General features: G+C 48.0%; 1 protein-coding gene across 1 annotated transcript; it reads left to right on the top strand.

Annotated features, from left to right (window-relative positions):
• Nucleotides 1-12,607: 12,607 nt before the first annotated feature.
• SLITRK3 (SLIT and NTRK like family member 3) lies at nt 12,608-16,594 on the top strand (the record flags this gene model as incomplete). The annotated part of the gene is made up of 1 exon (XM_080350087.1): nt 12,608-16,594. The coding sequence occupies one exon, from the start codon at nt 12,608-12,610 to the stop codon at nt 15,437-15,439; it is 2,832 nt and encodes a 943-aa protein (XP_080206213.1). The 3' UTR covers nt 15,440-16,594.
• Between the last annotated feature and the right edge of the window lie 288 nt (nt 16,595-16,882).

Genomic DNA, 16,882 nt, shown 5'->3' with positions numbered 1-16,882 from the left:
AAAACCCTCACATGTGACCTCAATAAATAAAGCATCCTGCACTGGGGTATCACGCGTCTGGGAGCTCTGGGGCTCAGGACGGTGCTGCCGCTGCAGATGGGCTCCGGGTGGGTTCGCTGTGATAAGGATTTCACGTGACATTGTGTTTAGGTTGTCAGCGAAAGTCCTGTGGATTAGTGTCCCCTGAAATCTCGCTAAGCAGCTTGCCCTAAAATGTGCTTTATGTGGATCATTTGGGAAACCGCACAAGACAAAACATTAATTATTACTACAAAAATAGATTTTCTTTTAATAATTATATTGAACATACACTTCTACACTTGGGCTACATTGCTGAGAACTTTACTCATTTTTTTTAAAAGTCTGTAAAGAAATTTAATATGTAACCCTGCTCTAAACTGTAAAATGAAAATCAGAAGCAAGAGCCTTTTACCTTTCTCTTTAATTGAATCCAGCTGGCCTCCTTCTACCCTGCCTTGCAGTCATTTACAGAAATGCAAATGGTTTGAAAAAAACATTGTCATTTTCATCTGCATTGCACACCAGAAAATCAGACAATGTGTGTGTTTTCATAGGTTTTTTGACTGTTTCACCATTCTGCTTCTTTCCTATTTTAATCCAGTTTAACGTTACAACATGTTTTAGTCATATATTTAAATTTACCTGGACAATATTGGTCATGTCCCCTTGACAACCAGGAGTGAAACTGTTTTGCTGCCTGTGTATGTTGGGCAATCACCTGCTTCCCTGTGTCCTGGTAGGACCCATGTTCACCACATGCCAGGAATAACACAAATATGGCAGCGATGCAGTTCAGCAGTAAAACTGCTCTAGCAAAGAGTTTCAAATGGCCTTGTCTGACTTGTGTATTTAAGCTGGAAAATTGTTAAAGTTTGAGGGACTCTTTAATAGCATTTATGTAAGGCTGGCCCCAAATGGTGTCAGCAGGAATGGATTCTCCCCAAATAACAGTGACTTCAGTGACAAAATGCAAGATTACATTTTCAAAAGTGCCGTTTAACAACTTGGTAAAACTATCTTTAAACACTAAAAAAAGTAGGAAAACAAGCAAAAATATTTTGCATTAAAAAGTACATTAAGTCCCTAAGCCTGTAGGTTCCCCTAAGTAGCAGCTGAAAGAAATTCCTGGTTTTGCAGGACGGGATATACCCTTGAAACTAGTGAGGTGATTATTTGGGATATTTGTAGAGTGACATCAAATGTCAGATCTTCCTTTACAGCTTATTTAGAAAAAAATAATTAAAATAACCTATAACCTTTGGGAGAACTACACTAAGGTTACCAATGAGTTACCTTTGAGAGAACTACACTAAGAATTTCCCTTAACTAATTATGCAGAGTTGTAAGGATGAAGTGAGTGAGAGTGAGACAGAGTTGTAAGGATGAAGAGGAACAATCACAAGTATATCCCTACACGTTGGTCACCGGTTGGAAGCTTTTCTGTGTATGGTTTTGTTATTCGTACAGAATCTTGCATGGAGGGAATCCTTGGCACTCCCACAGTGTAAATTATTATTATTATTAATCCTTATGTTAGATTATTCCCTCACTCACAGTAACCTCTGTGTGAAAGTGCAGAAGCTTGTTGTGTGGTGCAAACAAGTTGCTTTAAACCTCCTTTCCCCGGTTTTTGGGTTTTTTTCTAAAAGGGTTAACACAGTAAAACACAATTAGCCTCCCGTTTTCATGGGTCTGCTGTATATTCAGTTTGACATATTAACGCCACCTTGGCTGCAGCCTTTGCAATGGCACCGTATCACTTGGGTCCTTCACTGTTTTCCTTGATACCGCTCAGCAAGGAAGGAAGGAGAAATCAGGCAATATCAGCTGGAAATAAGTTAAGAATAAAACAGCTTGATTGCTGCTGGCCACCCAGAGGACAGGTATGACACATATTTATGGGCTTGATTTTAAACCAATACCCCTTCATTTCATTTATGAGTCCATTACATGTTTTATTTTGACAGTACCACAGCGGTGTTCCTGCGGTCTTTTGGCCATAAAATATTCACCGTGGGATGTGTAGCTTATTATTTGGTGTGTAGGCACTGTGCACCCCACAAGCTGATGAACTATGTACAATTTATTCATTGGATTTGAAGCCCAGCTAAATCAACAGCTAAAAGGAAGCCTTCCTTGCACATTTGGAACTGCTAATGTTTAATACTATAAAAGTGGTTAGGAAATGCCAAGTATTGTTATGGATTTTATATTACAATGTGGTAGTGTCCTTTTTACAATAATACCTAATTCTCAGAGCTGGTTATAAATCTTCTTGCACTGAGATTTTTCCTAAAATTCCAGTTTCTGGACAGTGACTACCCGAGAAGCTGATATTTCCAGCTAGCCAGCCAACCGGAGATAGACGGGTGGGACAGGAAGATAGGAGATGAATACAAAAATAAAACCCTAAACACAAGAACCTTGAAAAATCAAAGATACATAAAATCATCCAAGGATGCAGGTATACACATGTGTGTTTGTGTATACATGGATACCTATATATACTTTACAGATTAAGATTTTAGCAAATTGCATAAGTTCAGAGTCTGGATATATGATGCTTAGTATATGACTTAACTATGCATATGCTGTTGACCTAGAAACCTTCAAATCTTTCATGTTCATTTTTTAATGTCATTATTTCTATTTGAATCTGGTTCCAAAACTGGTTTTCATTACATTGTCTTACCATATTTAACAAACATACACAGATATTTGTAAGGGGTTATAGTATAGGATGACAAAGAATTTGTCCCTCAACATGAACAATCACAGAAATGCAGGGCTGGTTTGGAGGATGCTCAGGGCATCACTTAATCCATCTCTGGGTCACAGGAATTGCCCTCTGACATTCCTGATTTGGAACCTCACCTGCCTTTTTACAGGTGTCCTATGCCAGAGGCTCTGCAACCTCCTTAGCCAGACTTTGCCATCCTCACCATCAGAAACATCTTCCTATTACTTGATATAAATCTTTCTAGCGATAAGTTAAGATCCATTTCTTATTCTCTCTCTGACACTATTCGTAGATAACAAAGTATTCCCTTTATTTTTCAGCATATTTTTGTATAATTCAAAAGTAATATCATGTTCCTCCTACTCTTCCATTCAGAAATCTCTTAATTTACTCTTTCCTCATAGGTCTTACTTTCTAGACCTCTGATCCTTCTCATACATCTACATGTAATGACTGTCTGGATGTAGTGATCAAAAAATAGTGGTTCCTACTGCTGCTTGTAAAAGAAATTCGGTGTTCTATAGAATGTCAAAAAGACTCCACAAAGAACTATCTCAGTATCTGAAAAATGAAATGCAGCTATTTTCCTCAGCTTTTTCCACTTCTACAAAATGGTGCGAGACAAAGGAATGGGGAACGACTGCATCTATAGTATAGCCATACCATTGAATTTTCAATATTGATTTCCACTGCCCAAGTCAGCAGGACACTCATCTCCTTCCCTGGGTGGTGGGAAAGATGGAAAGCAGAGCTCATTCAGAGGCTGGTTTGGAGCTGAGCACTGAGGAAGATGCACTCGGACGCTTTAGCTGATTCAGTCTCTCACCATTTAATAATTTTAGCATAATAAGAATGATATCTTAAGTGCATGCTAATGTGCACTAGAAACTCAAGTATTACAGTATTACATGTTAGAAAAGATCTAAGAGTTTAAGACCCAATTCCTTTTTGTCATTTTTACAGACTTACATTAGTCCACAACTTCCATTACTGGTAACTGAAATCGAGGTGAGTCAGCTCATCTTGAACTTCATAGCTGAGTCCATTTAGGATGAAAGATAACCTCTTATGCATAACCAGGGGCTACTATAAGACTTGTGTCACCAGCAGCAAAAGAGAGCAAGACTTGCAGGAAGACATCATTCTCACCATCTCTTCCACTGCTGTTGAACTACTTTCTCTATGAGATTAAAATAATCATCCATCTTGCTACCTCCGAGCTGAACAATAAAGTCTATCTCTATGTCCTAACTGTCCCCAAAGAGGAGCTGCAAGGAGCTTAGGAGAAAGGGACAAGAAGTAATTGAGAGTAAATGGAAAATTCTGGCACCACTGGCCTGAATGGAAGTGTCACCATCGACATCACTAAAAGTAGGATCAAAACTGATCTAAAAAGCAATTTAGAATATGAGCTTTTCTTTCCAAATGAGCAGTAAGTGCCTTCCTTCACGCAGAATTCAGTGCAGTAATAGTGCCTTCTATTCCATTTTAAATTGATTGGTTTTATGGCCAGGACTGGGGAATTGCCCTGGCATGATCTCGTCGGGCTCATGTTTCTAATTCTGGCAACTCTAAATCCAGATGCCCTGAAAATCCATCCTGTTGCTTACAGCGCGTGCTGTAGGGTAATCTCCATTTTTGTGTGCCCAGACAAAATAAAGGGACTCAGATGCACATAAGATTAGCCCACAAGGTGAAAAGAAAACCAGGCAAAGCAAACTAGTATTTGCAAAAGAAAAAGGTTGACATGTGGAATGTATATGTGTAAAAATAAACCACAGTGATTATTCTGGAACAAGTGGTTTTGAGCTAAGAGAATTCAAACATTATTTTTGCGCTATCTAAGATTTTTCCTATGGGAGCAATGTAGCAGTTGTCATCAGAAGGTTTGTGTCTGGCCACTGGGGTCTTTGGGTAATGGACGGAGAGGTTTAGAAAACACAGTTCCAGGTCCGTGTTCGTCCTTTGTGTGGTCCATGTTCAGCCTCATTTAGGACATCAGAACCTGTACTTGTGCCACCAGTTAAAAATACCTCTGTCCACCGAAAAAGAAAAAAAAAAGCTTAAAAAAGATACAATATGTTGGCGTGAGGGCTGTATGGCTGCAGAACTGCTGCTGTGAAGTATAGGAGGAGCCGAAGAAGCCCCTCTCTGCACTGAAGCAGAGCTCAGAACTCCGTGGTATGGATGGGAAGAGATCACCCAAAGGGAATTATTCTACCTTTGATCCACGCATGAAATTCTGGCTGCTGTCAAAGGAAGCTGTGCATGCCTAACCATGCCTGTATATCATTCTAATAAAGGCCAAAGAGAAACTCATATATAAATGAAGTGCAAAGTTTTTTTGACACTGGCTATAATAAATATCAGCACATTTAGAAAAAAAAAAATGTGGGCTTACGTGCCTGAGGTAGGAAAAAAGCTGTAACTGTGCCTGATTTACTAGAAGGAGTTATTTAAGGCTGTTTGAATCATTAGATTAAAAACTGATCTTGAAATGTCAGGGATTGGTGAGGATAACAGAACTGTCAATTTCATCCATTAAAAACTCCCTTTTATTTTGCCTACTTTCCTCTTTTATTTTTAATAACAATCCATTAAAAATACTGCACTCACGATTTGCTGGTATTTGCTGTTCTATTTTAATACTATCCATTAGTTCTTTCCTTCTTTCTTTTTAATATTTACACATATCATCAAATACTGGGCGAAATTTCTCTGCTGAAAAAATCCCATGAGTAAAAACCAATTACATATAGCTTGTTACTGAGGGCATGGCTGGAGTTTCTGTACAGCTTCAGTGTCCTATTGAGCTTAAAGCAGCCACGGACTTTTACATGAGGAGTAGTCTATGATATTATCATATAATTTGGTGCATTGTTATTTCTTAACTTCACCTGAAAATCATGCATCAGTTATAGTGGATATAACTGCCCTGGGAAAAATCAACAACTATTCTATAGGATAATATATAATTGATCATGATGTGACTAACAGTAAAAATTGTGGCCAGGAGCATCACTTTAACATAAGAAGGTCTCCAGCCTGAAAGATTCCAGATGGAATAGCCCAGTTTAAAATTCTTACATTTCCTCCATTTTATGTGTATTCACCAATGCTTATGCAGTTCATCTAATCTGTGCCTGTACTTACATATTGTGTGTCAAATACCAGGACTGTAAGGCGAAAAGGATACCAGCCTTCACCTGAGCAACCAGGAACAAGCTGAAGGTACCTTAGGGCCTCCCACAGCTCCCCTTGAAGTCAAAAGAAGGACCAAGCCTTGGCCTGAGTTGTCACAGCCCAAATGTCACAAGCCTTATTAGGAACAGCTGAGGCACCTGGGGGGTTCAGCCTGGAGAACAGGAGCTGAGGGGAGACCTCCTGATCTCTGAACTGCCTGAAAGGAGCTTGGAGCCAGGGGCGGTCGGGCTCTGCTCCCAAGAAACAAGTGATAGGACAAGAGGAAATGGCCTCAAGTTGCACCAGCGAAGGTTTAGATTGGATATTGGGAACAATTTCTTCCTATAAAGGCTGTCGGGCATTAGAACAGGCTGCCCAGGGCAGCGGTGGAGTCACCGTCCCTGGAGGGGTTGAACAGATGAGGTTCTCAAAGACATGGTTTGGTTAGTGTTAGGTTACTGGTTGGACTCTATAATCTTAAAAGTCTTTTCTAATCCAAATGATCCCATGATAATTTTGTTTCCCTGACTGTTTGATAGATGAACTAAGTAACAAAAAGGGAAAAAGAGAAGCCTCATAAATTTCACTGACTGCTATGCAGAGAAGATTCTCTATTCTGATTTTCCATCAACTTTTTCAAAGGCACTAAAATTTCTCAGTTTGAACAATTTATGATACACAAAACAAGGAATATTTGAAAGGTTCTTAAATTAAAAAAAAAAATAAGGAAGATGGAAGGAAACCTCAATTTTAAATATATTTATCTGAGCACACCAGACAAATGGAAATCTCATGGGGACACAAAAGGGGTCACCAGAGCAGTGAAGGAATTTTAAGCCCTTGCTTTGCAAGGCTCCACTTTAAATCCAGCCTGGGCAAACTGACAGTGTTACCAAACATCTGCCTCTTGCAGCCTTTGCATCTACAAATGTTTCTGCCCAGGACCACTCTCTCCATGCTGGAGTTCCAGCACTGTATTTTCCACAGCCCAACACTCTGGTCTTTCCTTCCAATTCAAGGATTTCCACATTATACCGACAAGACCCGCAAAGGCTGGATGCCCTGTGAGAAGCCTTCTCCAAGCCTTGGGTCTCCCCTGCACCCCAGCGAGGTCACAGGAGCATCCGTCCCCAGAGCACCTGGCTGGCAGCTCTTCCAAGCGAGTGCATGTGGGTATTGCATCACGGATTAATCAGCATCGCAGCCTGCTCGTGCCTCGCTGCTCCCCCTCCACGCTTGGGTTCCCACATGGTCACCTGCCCTGATAAATGGCAGCTGGAGGTGTCCCCCGCTCCTTGCTGCTGGCACCAGTGAGCTGCGTGGGAGCACATGGCAGGAGCAGGTTTTGCTGGGGCTTTTAGGCAGAAATGCAGCTGGAGTTCAAGCCCTGGCTGTAGCTAAAACATTTCAACACTCAGATCCAGAACCTCTAAACTACTCCCTAGCTTTAACAAAATACGGAGAGCCAGGAAGCAGTTCCCATCTATAATAATTACAAGAGAGTTTCCCTCGCCCTTGCACTATTTATTGCTTTTGCCCTTACCATAGATTGCTTGAGACAGAAGAGAGACTATTAAATATCAGAATATTTCTTTCTGGACAGGCAGGGCGAGCTTTGGTGGAAAACTCCCTCTTTCTCCCAACCATTGTCACTTCTGTTAGAAAAGGAAGGGACTGGTTTACACTGCAGATTGAATTAACCATTTAATGACTGCGTTGCAATGACTACAGCGGGGAGAATGGTCGCCTCCAGTGGAAATGAAATGCTGCAATGAAACTTTCGGAAAGGTACAATAACTGTTCAAGTATCCTTTTCTAATTTTTCACCAAAGTTATCCATGGCTTCTCTTTCCATTATTTCCACAAGGCTGTCAGGGGGAAAACCAGTGCATTTAGTAATTACAACTGTGGTTAGAAAGAGGCAGCTAGAAGGGCGTCTGCCATCCCCCCACTCAGGTGACCTGCATTGTCACTGACTACAGCTCCAGGACAGGGTTTTGCAAGGAAACAGCTCACTTGCAAATAATAATAATTATTAATAACCAAGTGATGCTCTAATCTTGGTTACATCCATCCACCCTACCCTTAGCCAGAGCTCCTGCCAATCACACTGACACTGATCCTGTTCTCAGCAGGTTGTGTCGACAAAATGAGGAAAGACAGAAAGGCCGTGAGCTGCTTTGGCTGGAGGGGGATGATGGGGAATAGCCCACGATGATTTCTGTCTCCTGGCTGTACGGACAAGGGGAAACAAATCTTTCAACCCAGCCAAACCCAGGGAAAGCCACCTCCCTGGTGAGCTAAGATCTCCTGCTCACCCCCTTGCGAAACGGTAGGATGCATAAAGGCTGTCAGCAGGAGGTGAGAGGAGATATCCCTCCTCCAACCTGAGGGCATCCCCTGTGTGACAGCTGAGCAGGAGCCGAGGGCACGGCCGTGCGGGGGGACACAGCATCCCCAGGGCCGGGACCTGGCGGGGTGTCCCTGCGAGGGGGGAGCCGGCGGGGCCGCTGCCATCCCCGAGGAGCCCTGCAGCGCTGGCTGATCCGCATTCAAGGGCCATCCCCTCCCAACCCGCCCCCCCCAAGACCACCGCCCTCCCTCCTCTCTTCTCCAGCCCATCTGCAAAACTTGAAGAAGCCCTGAAAAAGGATGACGAGAGTTATTCGGCGGCATTTCGGAAAGTTACCGGTCGGGGGAAGCGGCGGTGCAAGGTCAGGGCAGGATGGCTGCCGGTCTCCCCCGGTACATCTGCCGCCCGCCCCCGGTACATCGGCCCTGACCTCCTGAGCGCAGCGCCCGCTGCTGCCGCTCGGCCCAGCGTCGGGATGGGAGTCGGGGGGGGCAGCTCGCCCCCTATGAAACACAGCGGTGTGCAAGGAGAGGGGAAGGCGCATAGGTGGTTTCTCGAAGTTGCTGCTAAGCCGCTGGGCGAGGTTGTCACAAGAACAAACTGTTGTGATTTCCCCTTTTCGCCCTTTTTCTCCGCCCCCCATCCCCTTTTTTTTTGAAGGGGGATGTCAGGTGCATGTTGCCTGCTGGTACCCCATGTTGCTCCCGCGTCAGAAAATGAATGATGCAGCAATTTAATTAGGAGGGAGCGGTGCGTCCATATTGCACTGGTGAAGGAGAGCTCCAGAGGCTGAGAAAGATGGTGCGTGTCCGCGGGCGCGGAGGCAGCGCCCCTGCCCGCGGAAAGCGCTGTCGGGGCGGCCGGAGGCTGCGGCCCCCCCCGGGTTTTCCCTCCCGCACCTGCAGCGTTGCCTGTCAACTTTTTGCTACCGAACCGCGGTTCCAGTTAAGTCTCCTCCCGGCCGAGTTATCCCGGGCATACGGGAAGGGGAGTTTGGGTTGAGAGAGAGAAACGGGATTGGGGAGCGGGGCCGGGCGGTGGGTACTGCGGGACGCCCCGGGGATTACGCCGCTCCCGCGGGGCGCGCAGCGTCTCGGCCCCGCTGTGCGTGGAGATACGCGCGTATGTGTGCCCGGGGATGGGGGCGTGTGCCTGGGGATGTGTGTGCGCGGCTGCGGACGGTGGGGATGCAAGAGGTACCGCGGGGAGCACCTCTATGCCCTGCCCGCGGCGCTTCCCTCCCAGCGGGGATGCGAACTGAGGGAGGCAGAGACCGCAGTCCCCCCCTCCCCGACCCTCCACTCCCCCCGTCGCATCTCGGTCGCCAACTTTCAACCATGGGTGAACCCGCGCAAGCCTCCCGCTGCGCCCCCTTCCGCGGATCCGCCGCACCCGCGGGCCACTTCGCCCCCAGTCTCCCCGCGCAGCCCCGTTACCTGCCCGCAGCTCCCGGGCCGGGCAGACACCGACCGGCGGCGCTGCCCTCCGCGGGCGCGGCCCTCCGCCTCCGCGCATACTCCGCGCTGGCAGCCGCGCAGGGTAAAAGGATGCGAGAGGTAGCGGGTCTCTCCCACGAGGTTTTTGGCTTTGCCTCCGCGGCGGGTGGGAGGCTGCTGGATCCTGGAAAGGCTGCGAGGCTGGAGCGGCGGCATCGGGACAGGAGGGAAGAAGGAGAGACGGAGAGAGGGGAGGACGAGAGAAGGAGGCGCTGGCTGCGCAGGGGTGCGCGGCGGGGGGAGCTGGGGCGGCCGGGGCCGGGACACCGCTGCCCCTCCCCGGGGCCCGCCGGGCTGTTCTCTGCGCCGTGGCCTCGGCGGCTCGGCTGGCGCTTGCAGTCAGAGCATCTTTGATTTCCTCCAGAGTTGGGCTTTTTTTGCCTTTTTTTTTTTTTTTTTTTAGAAAGGGGGAGTGTGCAAATTGTGACCCATCCCGGCGGCTTTTTCCTCTCTGATTCTTCTTGGTTTTTTTCCTCCCCCAGCTCGTTTCCCACTTCCCTTCCCCTCCGCCAACCAGCCCCCTCCTTCCCTCTCACAAAAAAAAAAAAAAAAAAAAAAAAAGGCAGGGAAAAAAAAATGTATAGTCAGGGCTTCCCAAATGCGCGCCCCCGACCTGGTGCCAAGCGCGCCCCCTTCATTTGTTCCCCTTCTTGAAGCTCATTTTCATGACGTGGAAAAGCCTGATCCAGGGCAACAACAACACCACACACACACACACACACACACGCACACGCACACACACGCACACACACACACACGGAGAAGCAGAGAAGCCCGAGATCCTCCGCCGCGCCCCAGCCCTCCCGCTCCGCGCTGCCGGTGCCCGGAGAAGGCGGCGGCGGCGGCGCTGGATCCTGCAGCAGCCCCTCTCCTCCCTCCTCCATTGAGTGTGCCAAACAGCAGCTCTGCATCCTAAAGAAGATCATTGAGGGGCTCATTGCATTCCCAGCACGTCTCAGGCTTGCTTCTTTTTTTTTCCTTTTTTTTTTTTTTCTCCTTTTGCCTCAGCTTCAGCAGGAGTAGAGAGAGAGGGAGAGAGAGACACGGAGAGGGAGAGACAGAGAGAAACCAGCAACCTTTAAACTCGAGCTTTTTTCCCCATTCCCTTCTTTTTCTTTTTTGTAACGATGTGCTAAAATCTGTCCTGCAAACCGGTAAGTACAACCTTTCTGGATCCTTTTGTTTCCGCCTAGGGTCAAAGACACCCCCTCTTCCAAAAAGAAGGTATAATAATCCTCTTTATTTATTTTTTTTTTATTTTTTATTACAGCCCTTGCAGAAGAGAAAGAACTTAAGTGGCTAATATTTTGCAAAGCAGACAGAGAGACTGATACTGCAATATAGCTCGCATCTCTCTCCCTTCTTCCCAATTAGATGCTGGTTTTAATTGCAGAGGGTATTTCTCTTTTCATGCTTTCAACCATCTCCTCTTTCCCACAGGGGAGGGTTTCATTTGCAAGTTGATCCTAAGGATTTCTGTTCCTCTGGCATTTCTCTCCCCTAAATGCATCTGTCTGCTCTTAAGTTTGTGGATGGGGGGCAAAATTTTCTAGTTCTTACACGAGGAAGGCAAAAAGGACCTTTTCTATTGAAAGATTAAGACTAAAAGCAACGATCGCTCCGAATAATTCTAATGGGCATTTCAGTGATTCAAGGAAGGCTGCATCACCGCCGTTATTATCACCATCCTTAGCATTTCTCTGTGTCCATACATTTAAAATATCTGGTGAAAGGAAGGGTGAAACCATATGTTGAAGGAGCTGCATCTCATTAGTACAGTATTATTTTCATCTGATTGGAGAAGAATGATGCCTTCATTTGGAAGCTTATATAGTAGGATAGATAATTTATCGGCTGGTAAGTGTCAAGGTATTTTTTCTTCCACTTTCAGCTTTTTAACCGGGTCTTCTGCTTGGTCCTGGGGGCGCAAAATATCCTAATGCAAGGCAGGCTGAGCGTTTCAATCCTAGGTGCCTCTTCAGCTGTCACTTCCCTTTAGATCTGCTGATCGCATGGGCATGTGCTTTAGAAAGATTAATCATCTCTAAATGCTTTAATCAGCTAAAATGACTAATATGTGGTATGTATTTATCTGATAATATACCAGTTGCATTAATTCATTGGGGCATTTCAAAGGGGAAGATTTGCTTTTAAATCAGGGTCGTTAACCATTTGCTATTGTAAATGTATTGTGGGGATTTCTGAAGGGGATCGTTTTGTCAGGGACATCAGCAAACCTTGCACATTCCTTTGAACTTGTGTATGGAATATACTGAGCCGGCAGGGAGAGAGATTCAAGGACTGAGATTCAATAACTTTGGGAGTTTGCATGTATGCAAGATGTAGTGCGACACTGGAGAAATCTACCCACTGGTATTTCCCCCCTGTAGTCAATGCGGGCTATGATGGCTACAAAGCTAAAATTTCAAACAAGTATGAAATACGTGAAGTTCTGAACACTGGTCCTATGGTGGAAAACATGCAAAGACGCAACACGTTCAGCCTGTGTGCTCGTCCTGCTGTGTGGTCTGCATGTGCTGTCCTCTTTATAGGTGGCATTTTACCAAATGGGGGAATAAGGGAGGCTGATATCGCGTGATTAAACCTTATAACATCTCTTAAGTATAAATCAGGGCAAGGCTTGCCCATCTGACACCCTTAGAGTTGGTTGTGAATGTCTGCCCAACAATTGCTGAACTTTCCAGGAGCCTAACCCAAGTCTAGCAGGTAGGGGCTTATGAAAAGGAGTGGGGCAGGACAGGAATACTGAAATCTGCATTTTTCTTCCTGTTACAGTTTTGTAAACATCAACAAATGATGAAACCTTCCACGGCAGAGACGCTTCATAAAGGAAGGATGTTGTGGATAATTCTTCTAAGCACAATTGCTCTAGCATGGACTACACCAATTCCCTTGATAGAGGACTCGGAGGAACTCGATGAGCCCTGCTTTGATCCATGTTACTGTGAAGTGAAGGAGAGCCTTTTCCATATACATTGCGACAACAAAGGATTTATAAATATTAGTCAGATAACAGAGTCATGGTCGAGACCTTTTAAACTTTATCTGCAGAGGAATTCCATGAGGAAATTGTACACCAACAGTTTTCTTCACTTGAACAATGCTGTGTCTATTAACCTTGGGAACAATGCACTGCAGGACATTCAGACGGGGGCTTTTAACGGGCTCCGAGTTCTAAAGAGGTTGTATTTGCACGAAAACAAATTGGACATTTTCAGAAACGACACTTTCCTGGGTTTGGAAAGTCTGGAATATCTGCAGGCAGATTACAATGTCATTAAACGGATTGAAAGCGGGGCATTTCGAAACCTAAGTAAATTGAGGGTCCTTATCCTAAATGACAATCTTATCCCCATGCTTCCCACCAACTTATTTAAGTCTGTGTCCTTAACCCACTTGGACTTGCGCGGGAACCGGCTAAAAGTCCTTTCGTACCGCGGGATGTTGGACCATATTGGCAGGAGCCTGATGGAGATCCAGCTGGAGGAGAACCCGTGGAACTGTACGTGTGAGATTGTGCAGCTGAAAAGCTGGCTGGAGCGCATCCCCTACACCGCCCTGGTTGGGGACATCACCTGCGAGACCCCCTTCCACTTCCACGGGAAGGACCTACGGGAAATCAAAAGAAGTAAGCTCTGCCCCATGCTGTCCGACTCCGAGGTGGAAGCCAGCTTGGGCATCCCTCAGCTGTCGTCCAGCAAGGAGAACGCGTGGCCTACGAAGCCTTCCTCCATGTTGTCCTCCTTCCATTTCACCGCCTCCTCTGTTGAGTACAAAACATCCAATAAGCAGCCCAAACCCACCAAGCAGCCCAGGGCGCCTCGGCCTCCCCCAACACCCCGGGGCCTGTACCCTGGGCCGAACCAACCGCCCGTGGCTGCCTACCAGACCCGGCCCCCCATCCCCATCATCTGCCCTACCGGGTGCTCTTGCAGTTTGCACATCAATGACCTGGGCCTGACGGTCAACTGCAAGGAGCGAGGGTTTCACAACATCTCCGAGCTCCTGCCCAGGCCTTTGAATGCCAAGAAGTTGTACCTGAGCGGGAATTTGATCCAGAAAATCTACCGCTCCGATTTTTGGAATTTTTCTTCCTTGGATCTCTTACACCTGGGGAACAACCGGATCTCCTACGTGCAGGACGGGGCTTTTATCAACCTGCCGAATCTCAAGAGCCTGTACCTGAACGGCAACGACATCGAGCGGCTCACCCCGGGCATGTTCCGGGGCCTGCAGAGTTTGCATTACTTGTACTTCGAGTACAACCTGATCAGGGAAATCCAGCCGGCGGCCTTCAGCCTCATGCCCAACCTGAAGCTGCTCTTCCTCAATGACAACTTGCTCCGCACCCTGCCCACCGACGCCTTCGCCGGCACCTCCCTGACCCGCCTCAACCTGCGCAACAACCATTTCTTGGCGCTGCCGGTGGCCGGGGTGCTGGAGCATCTTCACGCCATCGTCCAGATCGACTTGAAGCTCAACCCTTGGGACTGCACCTGCGAGCTGGTGCCGCTGAAGCAGTGGCTGGAGGCGCTCAGCTCCGTCAGCGTGGTGGGCGAGGTGGAGTGTGCCAGCCCGGAGAGCCTGGCCCTCCGCGACCTGCGCTCCCTGGAGCTGGCCGCCCTCTGCCCCGCCGCCCTCCGCCCCGCCGCTGCAGCCGCTGCAGCCGCCTCGCCCCCCGCCGCCCCTCCGCCGCCCGACGCCACCGGCGCCGCCGCCTACGAGCTGCCGCCGGCCACCGCCGCCGTGCCGCTGTCCGTCCTCATCCTCAGCCTCCTCGTTCTCTTTTTCTCCGCCGTGCTGGTGGCCGCCGGGCTTTTTGCCTTCGTGTTGCGCCGTCGCCGGCGGAAGCTGCCGTTCCGCGGCCCGCGGGGGGAGGCGGCCGACCTGGGGGGTTTGCCGCTGCGCTGCCCGCGGATCTTCGAGGAGGGGGGCGGCGGTGGCGGCGGAGGAGGAGGGGGAGGAGGAGGGGGGGAGCGCTCCCCGGAGAAGGCGCCCCCGGCGGGCCACGTCTACGATTACATCCCGCACCCGGTGACCCAGATGTGCAACAACCCCATCTACAAGCCGAGGGAGGAGGAGGAGGCGGCGGGCGGCGGCGGCGGGGAAGCGGCGGAGCTGCTGCGGGGCGGCGGGGAGCGCTTCGCCCACACCACCGCCGCCACCGCCGCGCAGGAGCCGGGCACCAACTACCGCACTTTGCTGGAGAAGGAGCAGGAGTGGAGCTTGGCCGTGTCCAGCTCGCAGCTCAACACCATCGTCGCCGTCCACCCCCAGCACCCCGCGGGCGGCGGGCTGGCGGCGGGCGGCGGCGGGCTCGGGGGGGCGGCGGCGGCGGGTGGGACCCCGCGGGACCGCGACCGCCCGCCACCCTGTGCTGTGGGCTTCGTGGACTGCCTGTACGGCACCGTGCCCAAGCTGAAGGAACTGCACGTCCACCCGCCTGGCATGCAATATCCGGACCTCCAGCAGGACGCCAGGCTGAAAGAAACCCTTCTCTTCGCGGCCGGCAAGGGCTTCTCAGACCACCAAACCCCCACAAGCGAATACCTCGAGTTAAGGGCCAAACTCCAAACCAAGCCGGATTACCTCGAAGTCCTGGAGAAGACCACGTACCGGTTCTGACCGCCGCCCCGCCGCCCGTCCCGGCACCGCCGCATGCGAGTAGAGGATACAGCTGTGTGCTCTCCCCCGCCAGATGTGCGCGCTGCGGGGAAGGGCCGTTCTCAGATCATTAATCGATGAAGTGCCTTCGCAGACTTTTGCCAGCAGATGTTAATCAATCATTATTTTTTATACTGAAACTGAGACTTTGACTGTGCCATGTCTAAGGTATATTATTATTATTATTATTATCGGGGATCTTTGTATTGATCCTGATTAAGTAAATTCTATGTGTGTCTCCTTTTTTTTTTTTTTTTCATTTTTCTTTTAGTTTCTTTATTTTTATTTTATTTTTTACGGTCGCAGTAAACTTCCTTTATATTTTCCCTTGGAGGGGGAGGGGAGGGAAGATGGCATTTTGTGGCTTGCTTTCTTCTTGCCCATCATGGCACAGATTCTGTACATTTATTTAAAAAGGAAAAAAAAATGCAAAGAAGCAAACGAGCGCAGTTTGCTGCATGCCTGGAAACTGCAAGAGGGAAGGGAGGGGAGGGTCTTGCTCGAATGTCTCACTCTTGTCTCTCTCCCTCCCTCGCACGCACACTCGCCCCCACCGCCCCCCGCCCCCCCTGCCGCCAGCCCGGCCCCTCCGCGCAGCTCCCGCCCCGGCGGGGTCCCGCGGAGGGGAATCCCGTGGGCTGGGGGATGTCACCGGGAGCCGAGCAGCCCAAAGGATGTAACAACGTGGCGCACACACCTAGGGAATGCTCAGTGACACTTCGTCATGACTCCATGGTTTTTTGGAGGACATCCGCACTTTCCTAATAAAAGCGACGTGCAAATAAACAGAAAAAGGAAAAAAAAAAAAAAAAAAAGAAAAAAAAAGAAAAAAAAAGCTACTGGGCACCTATCACTAACAGCTTTGTAGGAAGCACTTTTAATGTTTTCTCTCATACACACGTGCACACACACACACACAAAGGTACAACAATGTGCATATATTTATTCTGTAGTTTCAAGTGAATATAAATTGTAAAGGTAATGTTTAATCATTGTACAGTGATGCGTCTGGTATAGCTTTCCTAATAAAACGTTTTGAAAAAAATGCATATATATATATATATACACCCATATATATATATATAGGAATACAAAGCTTGAACCTGGAACTTCAGCTTCCCCCTACTGAGATTTCCTTCCCACACCTAAACCTTGAAAGCTATTTTATTAATAACAGTTCAATGCACTGTGATGTTAACAGAGGAAAACCCTGTACAGCTTCTCTTGCCAAGATACCACCCGAGACTTTTGAAAATCCGATTTACAATCTGTATTCCCACGTTGCACTGTACTTATGGCAGTTCCTATGTATTTAAAAATGGGCAGCAAAAATAAGACCGCATCCTCGAGTGGCGTTTCTTGCAGGAGCGCTGGGAGCAGAGGATGCGGATGGTCCTGGTGTTC

This window comes from Nesoenas mayeri, assembly GCF_963082525.1.
Source record: "Nesoenas mayeri genome assembly, chromosome: 9".
Taxonomy (NCBI): domain Eukaryota; kingdom Metazoa; phylum Chordata; class Aves; order Columbiformes; family Columbidae; genus Nesoenas; species Nesoenas mayeri.
This window is presented reverse-complemented; position numbering and strand designations above follow the sequence as displayed.